The sequence below is a fragment of the Chenopodium quinoa genome, unplaced genomic scaffold (assembly GCF_001683475.1).
Source record: "Chenopodium quinoa cultivar QQ74 unplaced genomic scaffold, ASM168347v1, whole genome shotgun sequence".
Lineage (NCBI taxonomy): Eukaryota > Viridiplantae > Streptophyta > Magnoliopsida > Caryophyllales > Amaranthaceae > Chenopodium > Chenopodium quinoa.
Genome location: NW_018744501.1, coordinates 164988 through 180093, shown reverse-complemented (window position 1 = coordinate 180093; position 15106 = coordinate 164988). Strand labels below are relative to the sequence as shown.

General features: G+C 42.6%; 1 protein-coding gene across 1 annotated transcript in view; it reads left to right on the top strand.

Annotated features, from left to right (window-relative positions):
* Positions 1-3915: 3915 nt before the first annotated feature.
* Positions 3916-15106, top strand: part of LOC110697891 (wall-associated receptor kinase 2-like) — a 33028-nt gene continuing 21837 nt past the window's right edge. Inside the window, exon 1 of the mRNA XM_021875296.1 lies at positions 3916-4539. Within this exon, the coding sequence (XP_021730988.1) occupies positions 3916-4539 (624 nt within the window). The remainder of the gene's footprint in view (positions 4540-15106) is intronic.

Sequence of the window (15106 nt, the reverse complement as noted above, 5' to 3'; positions counted from 1 at the left end):
TTTAACTACAGCAAATTACGTGATAATTAGTTTATAATAATAAATCATACGTACAGCACATATATTTAATTCTTCCATATTTATGGTTTGTTAATGAAACACATGATAATTAAATTTATTTAACAATAATAAATCATAAGTAATATAGTTCTTTTCTCCCCCTTGGTTTATTATTGTGAGTAATAATTTAATTAGGCAAAGATAAATCATATTAGTTGCATAAACAACAAAACGACAACAACAACAGTAGTAACAATATTTATAATAATAATGGTACTATTATACAATGATTAATAACAACAAAACAACACAATAGAACAAAAACATGCTTTTAATCTACTAATACGACAACATAAACAAACTTCACTTGTACATCATGACAAAAATTAATATTGCTACTAACGGAACTATAAGCGCCATAATTAGAAGAAAATATTGTTTTATCTTCCTTAAATCTTCCTCAAAGGTGAAGGTGTGAGTGTTTTGGTTGCCGTCATCGGGGAACATATCGAAGAAGAAGGGGTAAAAAATTTTGGGTGATTTTTGGATAAAAAAAAATGGGAAGGGATAAGGGATTTGTGGTGAAAATCGAAAGAAAATCTGCCTTTTATAGAGGTAGGTTTATCGTTACTATTTTGTACAACTGTAAAAATATCATATAATAGTCTAATGTACTGGCAAAATTATGATCCAAATATAAATATTTATAATTGTAAAAGGTTATCACACTAGGAATGCAAGTCATAGTGGTCCGAGAGCCCTAATATCTATAAAATATCATGGGTTCAAAAACTGAAAGAAACACAAAAAGTACGTAAATGAAAGAAAAATAATAAGTATAAAAAGTCTGCATCTTTTTGTCAATTTAGTTAATAATATGTATGCAAAGTTACTACTAAGCAATTATAATAACTAAAATTAAATTTTACATAAAAGGTGAGTATGTAATATCAACATGTATGAATAAAAAAAACCAAGATACCAACATGAATAAACAAGGGAGGATAGTAATGAATTCATAAGTAAGAGAATATTTTTCACCGATGTTTTTTTTTTTGTGACACATGATACAGTAAATATTTGAGTTTCTGGTATAGAGGTTCCCAAAATATGGGCAATTATAGAGCATACTCCTCAAAACATTTAGAAGTAGATAATATTTATTTGTTATAATTTTGAGAAGTAGGTATAAATATACCTGACTAGGAATTGGTGCTGATAACGTGTTAAAAGAATTTACCGATATAAAGGTTTTGATTAGTGAAAGGAGGAGTAAAGAAGAAGTGAAAGAAGATGGGTGAAAATGTCATAGTTTTACTACTACATCAAGTCTCAATTTATAGTAAAATTTTACAATAAAATATTAGACATTATTGTACTTTTGAGTATATAATTGAGAGCATATAATTGATCTAAATACCACATGTGAACTTTCACATTTGTATTTTTTTTCTCAACATGGATCAATTAATGATTTTTTTTTATTTTATATATATATATATATATATATATATATATATATATATATATATATTTATATTGTTTAGAGAGCCACAAGGGCGAGTGATGAGAATCAATCTCAGGATCACCTGAAACCGGAAAGGGAGCTCTAACCACTTGAGATTTGAGCTATCCCTCACTCTCATTAATGATCTATTGTAAATACTTTCGATCCTCCGCTTTTCTTTTCTTTTTCTTTTTTTTAATAATTGGATCACTTCGCAAATTACAGATTTTAAGACAAGTTTTGGAGATGAGAGAGATAGAGAGAAAAAAAAAATGAACCCATGTGATATGAGAGGGATAGAGAGAGCTTATTAACTAAAAAGAAAGTGATGCAACATCTGAAACTTTCATTTTAAGAAAGTAATACAATTAAAAAGAAACAAAGAAAATATAATAAGCTTATATATTAACAATTGGATGTGATTTGATCCAAAACCGAAATCAATAATATCTTTGTCTGAAAATAACCCATCATATAACCTAACCCGACCCGACGTGATAGTCACTCTAGCTATATACTTCCTCCGTTCCTAATTTGAAAACACGTTTCTTTTATCACGTTTGCCAACGCACAATTTTAACGATTTATATCTCCCATTGTCAACATTGTAAAATTATAAAAAGTGAATATTAATAAAATATACATTAAGACGATTCAAACAAGATCCCACATGATTATATTTTATCGTAGCTACAAATCACAAAAGCTAGTCAAAGTGTTGTTTGTGAATAGGGCAAAAGTCAAACTGGGTCATCTAAAAAGGAAAGGAAGAAGTATGCAATTGTAAATTTGTAACACCTTTTATAAACATTGGAGTGCACATTCGCTATAATACTAGAGTGCAGTAGAATGATTTATGAAGATTGAAAAATTTAGAATGTTTTGTTAGAAACTACTTAATAAAATCCACATTTTGTAAAAAACTACCTAATAAAAAAAATGTTTTAAGAAACTACCTAATAAAAGGTAAAATGTTGTAAGAAACTACCTTATAAAAGGTAATGTGTTATAAAATACTACTTTGGTCAGATTTCTACCATTGACCCACCTCAAAACACCCTCAAAACTACCGTTTTCATCCCCAAAACTAACACAACTTGCTTGAAATAGCCTCCACCACGCCGAAACCATCCTCCAACCCCAAAAGCTGGCCACCACCTCTAACTCCAAAAACCACCACCCCAAAGCATGAAACTATCGTCACCAACTCGCAATATCTCCAACCACACAGAATAAACTTAACCGCCTAGTAAACCAACCCCCGCAATGGTTTCGAGGGTGTTATGAAGTGGGTCAACGCCGAAAAACTAGGTTAATGGTGGAAATTTTGCCAAATAAAAGTAGTGTCTTACAATATTTTATCTCTTATTGGGTAGTTTTTTTTTTTAAGGTATTTTCCCATAAAATTTAGGTTTTATTAAGTAGTTTTTGAAAAAAAAATCCAAACAGTTATTTTTTCATGATAATTTTGGTTAATTTGGAATAACTAGCATGTGGCATTTCTTTGCTCACAAGTATTTGACTTGTCCTACGCTACTTCTCCTAAGTAATATTTCTGGTCTGAAATAAATGTAATGTCTTACGCCACAATTTGACTACCAACTACGTAATACTTCTATTTTTTGGGAAAATTTTACATTATCAGAAAAAATAAAAATAGTTATCTTTAATTGTAAGTTGTGCTAATTTGTATAGATTTTTGTTCGGATTTTTCCAATTACACAGTATTCTCACATTAGAGAAAGAAGTGGTTGAGTAATAGTATGAATTAAAGTAGTTAAACATATTATTACCAATAAATTTTAGTACTCCGTATGTGTTAAAGAATGAACTCAAGTTAACTTAATGTGTTAAACCTATTATTGTATGGTTAACAATTCTCCATTTATTTCTGTATTAACAAAAGTGTGTGTATATATATATATATATATATAGTGAGAGATTAGGGTTGTTAGCCTTGGCCCATTAACTATACAATAATAAGATACTAATAGAGTTCCATATACGTAGTATATGATAGCATTTATCTATGACCAATATAAAACCTTACTTAGACTTGTAAGGGGACTAAACCGTCCTCTTGTTGGTTATATAAGTTGATGATAAACGTAATTTTTACGCCAATAGCAAAAGTGTAAATTACATTACGTATTAAAAGTTTGAAGAATTTTTTTTTTTTTAAGACAAGAATTTTCAAAAGTTCTGTATCTATATATAAGTTGTAGAATCCTGTAGACGCTAAACACACAACAAAACAGGTTTATATTTTTTATTTTGCCATTTAAAGCGCCCTCTTATTTCAAATTCAATGCAATTCTTGATCAAAGTATAGCTTACATAAATTCTATCGATTTCATACTTTGATAGAAACTAAACTACCTTCATTTATCCAAGAACTCCTTTTAGGCATGGGTGATTCAAGTTCCGTGCTTCTTATGATCATGGTGGTGTTTCTGAGTTCGACACCGATCATGGTCATGGGGGATGATTTACAATCACGCATGGTAATCGGTCCGCACTGTTCCGATAAGTGTGGAAACATTAGCATTCCATACCCTTTTGGCATTGAAGAGGGTTGTTATTATGACGACCAGCACAATAATAACTCTATACATTCCAAGTTTTCCAGCTTTAAAATCCATTGTAATCCCAGCAATAGTAGTACTGGTTCCCCTACACCAATTTTTGGTACCAACTTGGAGGTATTAAAAATTTCAGTATTAGAGGGCGAGTTACGCTCAAAATGGAATGTTTCTTACAATTATTATTATTATAACAAGAGTAGGTTTTATAACCATTATAGGTGGGAATCCATCAACTTGGTTTCATTTACCCTATCTAGCACCAAAAACGTATTAGTTGCTATAGGGTGTGACACATATGCATGGTTTTACGGGTTTGGAGGTGGCAAGATATATCAAACAGGATGCATGTCCATATGCACGACGGACATAGAAGATGTGATTGATGGCGAATGTACCGGTGTTGGTTGTTGTCAAGCCTCCATTGCCGATGGAGTTCACGACGTTATTGTGAACGCACATAGTTTTTACAACTGTTTCGGGTGAAAACAATGTGACCTGGCCGAAGGTCCGATGAAGCGGTGAAGACTAGATTCGATCCAAGTAATGTTGGGCCGAAGGTTTCCTGCACAGTAAACACACGTAAACTAGCCTCGGGGGTGTTGCCGAGGAAGGCCCCTCCGATGCTAAAGTCAGTACAATATGTAGAAAGAGAACACTATGCAAGAGAATTAGTTGCTTGAGGCTTTTCTTGAATGAATGTAAAAATGCAATATTGATGGCTTTTATACCTCTTCATACATGGAGAAGTTGGGCCTTAGCTCAATTGGTTTGCCTTGAGGATTGATCTTTGACTTTAGCACAATTGGAGAGATGAACCTTGACCTTGGACTTTTAATTGGATCATTTAATGCCTAAGCCCAATTGGACTAAATTGGACCCAAACAACTTGCCCCCCAGACCCGATTTGGAAGGATGACGGGTCGGGTTTGATTTAATTCAGAAAAGGAGGGAAGTGAATGAATTAATTAATCCAAAAATTTGAATTTAAACCGTAATTAATGAGATAACAACGGTTAAGGCGGATGATTGTGGAAGTTGGACGGATAATGGGCAGTTTAATCGCAAGGTCGTGTGTTTAACGGTTACTTAGTGGGGTATTTAAGAGAAATTGAAACGCGGACTCCCCGTATTCCCATTTCTGGAGATATAATCAGAGGCGCGTCATCTCTCCTCACTTATTCACCAACACAAACCCAGAATTCTCGAGAGAACCCAAGAACCCGCATCAAAACTTCGCAAATTCCCCGAGCATTAAGCTTAGAAACTGAGACTTGCCACTACGAACTCGTAAATCGGCAACTTTCGCTTCAGATTAAGGTAAATTCCTTTGATTTTAGTTTATTTTTCTTCGAATTCGAACTCCTTCCCTCTTTTTTCGACTTTTTTCTTCGAAATTATCAATGGCAAGAGGAGTTAGGGGTAGAGCCCGTGCTCCAAGAAGAGCAAGACCAATTCCCAATCCTAGGAACAGGATTAGGACCTGGAATGGACAAAGAGCAGAGTCTGACCCTGCTGAAGGGATTAGGGCAACTCCAATTTCCTCGGCTCCTCCTCAGAGAACGGAGGGGCCGAGCGCTTCTGGGCGGGACGATGAAGTTCCCGCTGTCCTTTGGGATATCCTCCCCGGGTTTTCAGAGTGGGAGGATGCCGAAGTAGCTTCAGCCATGATAAAGAACCGCCCCTACTCATGGTGGGTGGAGAATGCCGAACAGTATCGGTTTGTCGAACAAATTGAGTTGCATTATGGCATCCTTGAAGCTGATGGGTATTGGTGCCGAATGCCCGTGGCATCCGATAGAATCCATCGTCCACCCCCGGGGTATGTGGGGGTGTACACAAGACAACTTCAGTATGGGCTGAGGTTCCCTTTGGACGTATTCGTCCGAGACTTGCTGATCCATTACAATATTTCCCTATGTCAGCTAACTCCTACTAGCATCCGAAGGGTGATGACATACTTATGGGTCTGCAAGTTCTTCAAGTATGTGCCGAACCTGCACTGCTTCAAAAAGCTTCATCGGCTAGTGCCAAATATTCAAAGTGGGCACGAAAGTCATGGTTCCGGGTGGTACCGGATTGAGTCTCGGCCCCAGAACCTAACCATGTGGCCGAACGACTCTTCAGACAAGGACTGGAGAGGTCAATGGATTTGGGTTAGGGCACCCACGGACCCGGGCCACCCTTGCGTCTTCAGCGCTCCCCGGTACCTTGCTGAGCCTGATCCCGACATGGGAAGTCTAGGTCCCCCCGCAGATAACGGCCCAGATCCGAACCTTAATCAACAGAACATCTTCGGCAAGCTGCCGAACCGAAGGGCAGCGGCCGAATGCAGCATATCCCGGAGACTTAGCTCCCCGATACGCATTATGTTTTCCAAGAGAACATACTAGCAGCTGTCGGCCTCAGCCGAAAGTTTAAGGATGGTAAGCTTCTTCGGCTGGGGCCGAGGCTTTTTAATTATCTCTTTTTCTCCTCTCACTTCGCTTTTTTCTGCTGTGCCAACCTAACTGAACTGACCTTTCCCCTTTTCTTTTTCAGAGCGGGACGAGACCAACGTCGGCATTAACTACGCTCGTCTTGGCGTCAACCGAGAACGAGTTGTAACTGATCGGGCCCCCTCTATCACTGAACCGAGGCATAGGGAAGTTCATCTAGACTCTTCCCACTTCCAAATTGAGGTTGTTGCTCTGTATCAGAGGCAGAAGCCTTGGTGGAAGAAGAGAGATCCCTGGTTTCAGCTGCTGGATGAAGAAGCTGAAGCTTCCCGTATGGCCGAAGAGGTTGCACGGGTTATTGAAGCTTGTGAAGGAGGAGAAGGGTCCTCCAGGGCTGCTGAAGAGGAAGCTACAGCTAGGGCAGCTGAAGAAGACGAGGCTTTGCTGAAGACCTCGGTGAGCTTTCAGACTTAACTTTGTCTGTTTCTGTTTTTTTTTTTTTTTTTTTTTGTACTCACTTTCTTCCTCCCCCCTGTCTTTTACAGTCAGAAGAGAGTAACAGACACAAAGAAGGGAAAGCCCATGTTCGTCCCGAAGACCAGATACAAGAAGAGTCTTCAGACTCAGACATGGACGAGCAGCCGCTTCAGAAAAGGCGCCGAAGAATGGCCATCATCGGCCCGCATGACTTTCAGCGGAGGCCGATGACCATCGGCGTTGAAATAAGGGAACCCGAGGAAGGCAATGGATCGCCGAGGGTTCCCCGGCCACCACCTCAATCACCTCAAAAGACCCCTCCGCCACCTCCTGAGATGGAGGTGGATCAAAAAACTCCCGAATCTAAGGGAGGGGTCCAAGAAGAAGTTCAGGAGAGTGCTGCTGAGCACAAGAATAAGGATGTCGTGATGCCCAGTGCTGAGGGTTTCACGGTAGACATTGCAAGAGAGGTTGAGGCTTTCGTCCTCACTCCTGAAGAAGAAGAGGTTATAATAATTGACTCTTCTGAGAAGGAGGATGCTAAGCCATCCAAAGTTAAAGAGGCTCCGTCATCATCCTTTCCTTCCTTCCAGACTCTGCAATCTGGAGAAATGGGTTTCTCGGCCCCCCGAATTCCAATCCCAGATCACATCTGGGACCTCATATGGGGTCAGAACCGAGAAGGTGCTGCAGCCTACTTCGGCGATTTTGCTGGCACGTCCGAAGTAGATAGGGCAAGAATCTGGTCGCTGAAGGCCACTGCTGGGATGGGCGAATCCAGCAGATCAGTTCCTGACCCAGCCAGGTCTAACCAACTGCTGATGATGCAGGTGATTTTCCTTGCCTTTATTTCCTCTAAAATTCAGCTCTATTTTTATTTTTATTTATTTTAACTTGTGCTCCTGTTTTCAATTCGTGCACAATCAGACTCTCACTGTAGAGCTGATAGATACCCTACAAGATAGGGTAGACGCTGCCGAGCACGACAAGAAGGTAGCCGAAGAGGAGTTAAAGCTTGCTAAGCTGAAGCAAGCAGCAGCTGAAGAGAAGCAGCAGAAGGGTGAGGAATACGAGAAAAAAGCTGCTGAAGCCTTCAAAACCTTCTGCGACGCTATGGAGAAGGAAGTTTTTCCCCCACTGATGGAAGGGGAAAAATTCCTCCAAGAGCACATGGGAGTGGACATCTCCAAATTCAAGGCTACCATTGAGAGTCGAATCCAGGAAGGAGCTGCTGCACAAGCTGAAGTGCAGCAACGGCTAGAAGCTCTTGAAGCCAGCAGAATGGCTGCTGAAGAGATGCTCCAAGCCAGGGATGTCCAACTCTCAGAAGCTGCTGCTGCTGCTGAAGCTCAGAGAGCTAAGCTCCAAGAAGCTGAGGATCAGCTGACGGCCAAAAAGGAAGAAGTGGCCCAGGCTCAGACAGAGGCTTCCCAAGTTCAGCAGGAGCTGAATGAGCTGAAAGGTTCCTCCTCCAAGCACGCCGATGAGCTGAAGAAATCTAAGGAGGACTTGGAGGAGACCCAGAAGAAGTTGGATGATGCTGAGGCTCTACTCAAAGTCCGCGTCTATACCCATGAAGAATATGAAATGGGTTTCAAAAACGGATTCAGAGTGTGTCGAAGAGTCTGCCTTCATGCTGAGCCGAAGCTGGACTGGTCCAAATGTGCTGAATGGGTCCAGAATCCCGAAGACCCTCATATGAAGTATGCAACTCCAGTCGAAGCTGAAATTCTTAAGGCTGAGAAAGCCGAAGAAGAAGCTGAGAGAATGGAGTTGGAGGCTGAATAGAGGGAAAGGGAGGCTCGGCAGAGTGCAAAGCCTGCTTCTTCTGCTGCTGGGGCTGAGACCACCATGGGGCTCAACAATGCTGACCAGTCTGATCCTTGGGCTGAAGCATAGGAACTCGGGCAGTCGTCTTCAGAATCTTGCGGTTCATCATGCGCTCAACTTTAGACTTGCCGCTTTCTGAATTTTTTTGCCTTGTTTGTTTTTTGCTTCAGCTTGCCTTGTCGTACAAAACAGTTTATTTTTTTGCTTATGTACGTATTTCGACAGCTGTTATTTTCCGCTTGTGGGCGGCTGCCGATACAGTTTATTTGAACTTGTAGCTCAATTTATGAGCATAAATTATTAATTTGATGTTCTTTTCTTCAGCTGCTTTGTTTTTGAATGCTTTACTATTTCTTCAATTCTGCTGAACATAAACTTGCACTGGTAGTGCTTCTTGCCCCCCCAGAAATTGAAGTATGGCTCCATCTGAATAAACAATTTCTTTATTTTTCTAAAAATGGGTATTCGAAACACAGGGCCAACTGAAGGCAATGCTTCGGATAATGGCTTTCTGGGATAGGCAATATCCCAGAATTGTCCACGGACTCACGCCTTTGGAGAACAAATCTTACTGAAGCTTGACTTCAGCTGAAAGACTAGAGTTCTTTTAAAAAATGGATATCCGAAACACAGGGCCAACTGAAGGCATTGTTTCGGATAATGGCTTTCTGGGATACAAGGCTCAGTTAAGGAAATATCCCAAAATTGTCCATGGACTCACGCCTTTGGAGAACAAATCTTACTGAAGCTTGACTTCATCTGAAAGACTAGAGTTCTTTAAAAAAATGGATATCCGAAACACAGGGCCAACTGAAGGCAATATTTCGGATAATGGCTTTCTGGGATACAAGGCTCAGTTAAGGCAATATCCCAGAATTGTCCATGGACTCATGTCTTTGGAGAACAAGTCTTACTGAAGTTTGACTTCAGCTGAAAGACTAGTGTTCTTTAAAAAGACGAGTTTTGTCAACAATCTGAAACCCAGTTACCCGAAGGCGAAGGTTTCAGACGAGGCTGAATAAACAATTTCCAACTGTCGCTGTTATCCTTGATTTTCTGTCTATCATTGAAAAATGGATATCCGAAACACAGGGCCAACTGAAGGCAATGTTTCGGATAATGGCTTTCTGGGATACAAGGCTCAGTTAAGGCAATATCCTAGAATTGTCCATGGACTCATGTCTTTGGAGAACAAGTCTTACTGAAGTTTGACTTCAGCTGAAAGACCAGTGTTCTTTAAAAAGACGAGTTTTGTCAGCAATCTGAAACCCAGTTACCTGAAGGCGAAGGTTTCAGACGAGGCTGAATAAACAATTTCCAACTGTCGCTGTTATCCTTGATTTTCTGTCTATCATTGAAAAATGGATATCCAAAACACAGGGCCAACTGAAGGCAATGTTTCGGATAATGGCTTTCTGGGATACAAGGCTCAGTTAAGGCGAAGGTTTCAGACGAGGCTGAATAAAAAACCCTTAAAGAGTAGATAGAACCAAGAAAACTTTGAAAGGATAAAAAGTTGCAAACATTTATATAAATGGCGGCTCCAAGGCCTTTCATTAGTTCAAAATGTACTTACAAAGATTGTTCTGCCCCGAAGGGTTTACACATGATATTTTTTCAGTACATCAGCGTTCCAGTGATTTTTCAACTCAGTTCCATCCAACTGCCGAAGTCGGTATGTCCCTGGTTGAAGCTCATCACAGATTTCATAAGGCCCTTCCCATGCAGCTGAGAGTTTCCCATGGATTCGGCCTTTCTGAACTGCAGTAGCATTTCGAAGGACAAGGTCTCCAATTTTAAGAGGCCTTGCATGGAACCTTCGGTTATAAAATTTGCTGATTCTCTGCTTATAAGCGGCCATTCTGTCTCGGGCTGAGTCTCTTACTTCGTCGAGGAAATCGAGAGATTCCCTCATCAGTCTCTCATTCTCAGCCGAGAAGTGGTGCACTCGTAGGCTCTCAGAGCCAATTTCCACTGGAAGGACGGCTTCGGCACCATACACCAGTTCAAAAGGTGAATAGCCCGTTACCTCTTTTTCAGTTGTCCGAAGGGACCAAAGGGTTCCAGGGAGCTCCTCCAGCCACTTGGACTTTTGATCTTCCACCCTCTTCTTGAGGGCATTTAGGATCTGTTTATTTGCAGCTTCGGCTTGTCCGTTACATTGCGGGTGGCATACCGCTGAATATGCCAGTTTGATGCCGAACTGATCTGTATACCGCTTCAACGGTAAGTTATCAAATTGCCTCCCATGATCGAAGACAAATACTCTGGGGATGCCAAAGCGAGTGATGATAACTTGCCAGACAAATTTTCTGAAAGTTTGCTCTGTAATGTTCGAGGCTGCTTCGGCCTCGATCCATTTACTGAAGTAGTCAACACCAACTATCAGCCATTTTTTCTGGTACACAGCCTCTGGAAATGGTCCTAGTATATCCAGTCCCCATTGGGCAAACGGGAGTGGATTAAGGATCGGCTGAAGATCCCTTGCTGGCTGGTGGATAACTGGAGCGTATTTTTGACATTTTTCGCATTTCCGGACCAGCTCCTTAGCATCTGCGATCATGGTGGGCCAGTAATATCCAGCCCTCAATGCCTTGTGGGCTAAGGTCCTTCCCCCAATGTGGTTCCCACAGATGCCGAGGTGAATCTCCCGTTGGATATAATCTGCATCTGTTGGTCCCACGCATTTCAGCAATGGGGCTGAGAAGGACTTTTTCAGAAGTTCCCCCCTGAAGACAATGAACCTTGAGATGGTTCTCTTCATCTTGGAGGCCAAAGCTTTATCTTCGGGAGTTTCTCCCCGAAGCTTGAAAGCTAGGATGGGGTCCATCCAACTAGGCTCTGGGTCAGCGCAGCACACTTCAGGTGCTTCGTCGACACTTCTATCTCGACGCACTTCTACATATACAGATCTGTTCAGCTCGGTAAGAGATGAACTGGCAAGTTTGGAGAGTGCATCGGCTTGAGTATTCTAACCCCTTGGGATCAGCTGAACCTCAAAAGTTTTCAGCTCTGCAATGACTGACTTGGTCTTGGCAAGATAAGCTATCATGGAGGGCTCTTTGGCCTCGTAGCTGCCGCTAATCTGATATGCAACTAGCTGAGAGTCTGTTTTCAGGCAGACATGATCGGCTTCCAGGGAGATGCACAATTCTAGGCCGGCGATTGCTGCCTCATATTCGGCTTCGTTGTTCGAGGCCTTAAAAGAAAATTTTAGTGCATACTCAAAGGATTTGCCTTCGGGAGAAGTTATCACTACTCCTGCCCCCGAACCGTTTTCGGTGGAAGATCCATCCGTAAACACGGTCCAGACTTTCTTTTCATTGTCTAGCGCTTCTTGGTATGAGCATTCGGCCAAGAAATCCGCTAGAGCTTGAGCCTTAATGGCAGCCCTCGGACGGTAGCTGATGCTGAATTCGGTGAGCTCAAAAGCCCACTTGGCTAGCCTACCAGATTTTTCAACCTTGCCGAGAACTTTTTCCAACCGCTGATCAGTTAAGATCACTATCTGATGGCAATCAAAATAGGGCCTCAGCTTCCGAGCAGCTACTACTACCGCGAAAGCGACTTTCTCGAGTAGAGGGTAGCGAGTCTCGGCATCCGTTAGTGTATGACTGACAAAGTAGATCGGTTGCTGACTTTTACTTTCTTCCTTCAGCAGTACTGCACTGATGGTGGCTGGGCTAACGGCCACATACATGTACAAAGTTTCTCCTTCAGCTGGGCTAGCCAGCGTTGGGAGTTGAGCCAGATGCTCCCGAAGCTGTTTAAAGGCGTCTTTTTGCTCTTCCTCCCAAACGAGCTCTTTTGTTTTTGGGAGTTTCAGGGCTTTGAAGAAAGGTAACCCCTTATCTGAAGCTCTGGAAATGAACCTCGAGAGGGCTGCCATTCTTCCGGTGAGCCGCTGAACATCCCGCTTTGTTTTCGGCTCAGGAAGGTCGAGCGCCGCTTTAACTTTGGAGGGATTGGCATCAATCCCCCTTTTGCTGACTATGAACCCAAGGAATTTCCCTGACTTCACGCCGAAGACGCACTTCTTCGGATTCAGCTTCATTTGATGCTTTCTTAAGGTGGCGAAAGTTTCAGCCAAGTCCTTAACATGGTCCTCAGGTTTTTTGCTTTTGACGATCGAATCGTCGACATAGACTTCCATGTTTCGGCCCTTTTGATCAGAAAAAACTTGATCCACCAGCCTTTGATAGGTTGCCCCCGCATTTTTCAATCCGAAGGGCATCATTTTGTAATTGTACACCCCAGCGTTCGTGACGAATGTTGTCTTTGCTCGATCGTCGGGGTGCATGAAGATCTGATGATACCCCGAGAATGCGTCCATGAAACTAAGCAAGGCATGGCCACTTGTCGAATCGACTAGCTGATCGATCCTCGGCAAGGGATAAAAATCCTTCGGACAAGCCTTATTTAGGTCCGTGAAGTCAACGCACATCCTCCAGGTACCATTGGCCTTCTGAACCATCACTACATTTGCCAGCCATTCTGGATATTGGCAAGGCTCGATGAAGCCCGCCTCCAGCAATTTTTTGACCTCGGCTGCGATGTCTCGGTTCTTATTAGCGGAGTAATTCCGCTTCTTTTGCTTAATTGGTCGACACGTTGGGTCAACATTAAGCTTATGGGAAATGAGGTCTGACTTATCCCGGGCATATCAGTTGCCGAGAAAGCAAACACATCTCTGTTGTCCCAAAGGAGCTGAATAAGTTCACAACGGGTGTTCGGATCAAGGTCCATCCCGATTGTTACACATTTCTCAACGTCTCCTTCGGCCAACTCAACTGTTTCAGTCTGTTAGTCTATGTCCATTGCTGATGGACTGGACTCTTCATAATCTGGCCTGCTGCCTATGTCAGCAGGTGTCCTAGTCTTTTTGTTCTTCGGCTGGCTCTCTGAGTCTTGCGGTTCAGCTGAAGAGCTAGCCTTTTCCCTTTCGGGCCCTTTACCTCTGGGTACAGATCCTTGGGCCGAAGCACTTAGGCCTTTCGGATTTTTTGTGCTTGGCTCTCTTTCTTTTTCTTTCTCCTCCTCATCCTTGTCGTCATCTGGGCGACTACTGGATGGCTTGAGGTAGTTGCACCTTCGGGCGTCCTTTTGGTTTCCTTGTATCCTTTCGGGGAAGCCGGCGTCTGAGACGTAAATCATCAGCTGATGATAAGTTGAAACGACCCCTTGGATCTCATGAATTATGGGTCTCCCCAAAATCACGTTGTACACTAAAGGAGCGTCAATGACCAAAAATTCAATCATGACGTTCCTGGCTGCCTCATCGCAGCCGATGGTGATAGGAAGTGTCACCTTCCCATCTGGATAAGTTGAAGCCCCGTTGAACCCGGATACCGGGTAGGGTACCGGCGTAAGGTGCTTGGGCTTCAGCTTGATTTGATTGTAGGCCTTTCGGAACAGAATGTTTGCTCCGCTGCCACCGTCAACAAGGACCTTACTGACGTCGTGGTTGGCCACCGTGGCGATGATCACCAACGGATCCTCGTGAGGGAACGTTATCCCCCGGCAGTCGGCGGCTGTGAACGTCATGTTCGTCACCGGCGACTGGGGAGACTGAATGTCAGCGTTGTTCACCTGGTGAGTCAAAGCCCTAAGGTGTTGCTTGTGCTCCCTCCGAGAGCATATTCCTCCCGAGATAACATTGATCGGAGAGAATTTCCCCTCCGGCTTTTTACTGTTCTTCCGGGGGAAGTCGAGGTCTTGCCGAGAGTCCTTTGCTGACTTCTCGGATTCTTTTTTCTCGCGGTGATCCGCGATGTATTTTTTCAAGTATCCCTTCCGGACCATGTCCTCTATCTGGTCCTTCAGTTGGATACACTCCTCAGTGTTGTGTCCCGGAGACTCGTGGAACTCGCACCACTGATTTTTATTTTTCCGCTGATACCACTCTGGGAGTGGTCTCGGCTTTCGGTAACTCTGCTCCTCCTTCGTCACGCTGTAAATTTTGGCGCGTGGAAGAGAGAGCGGAGTGTAGGACTCGTATCTGCCTGTGTATGAGGCAGATTTTTCCTTCTTTGGGTCGCTGGCCGAAGATTGCTCCGAGGCCTTTGACTTTCCCTTTGCCTTATGGCCTTGGCCTTCAGACAAGGGTATTTGTCTTTGTTTCCCTCCCCCGAATTGAGGTTGGGTTTTCGCTTTGTTCCATTCTTCGGCTCGGATGAACTTATCCGAGGCATTCAGAGCTTCCTCCAAGGTCTGCGGGGTATGCATGACCATGAAGTCTAGGAACTTCCCGGGCTGAAGGCCATTCTGCATTG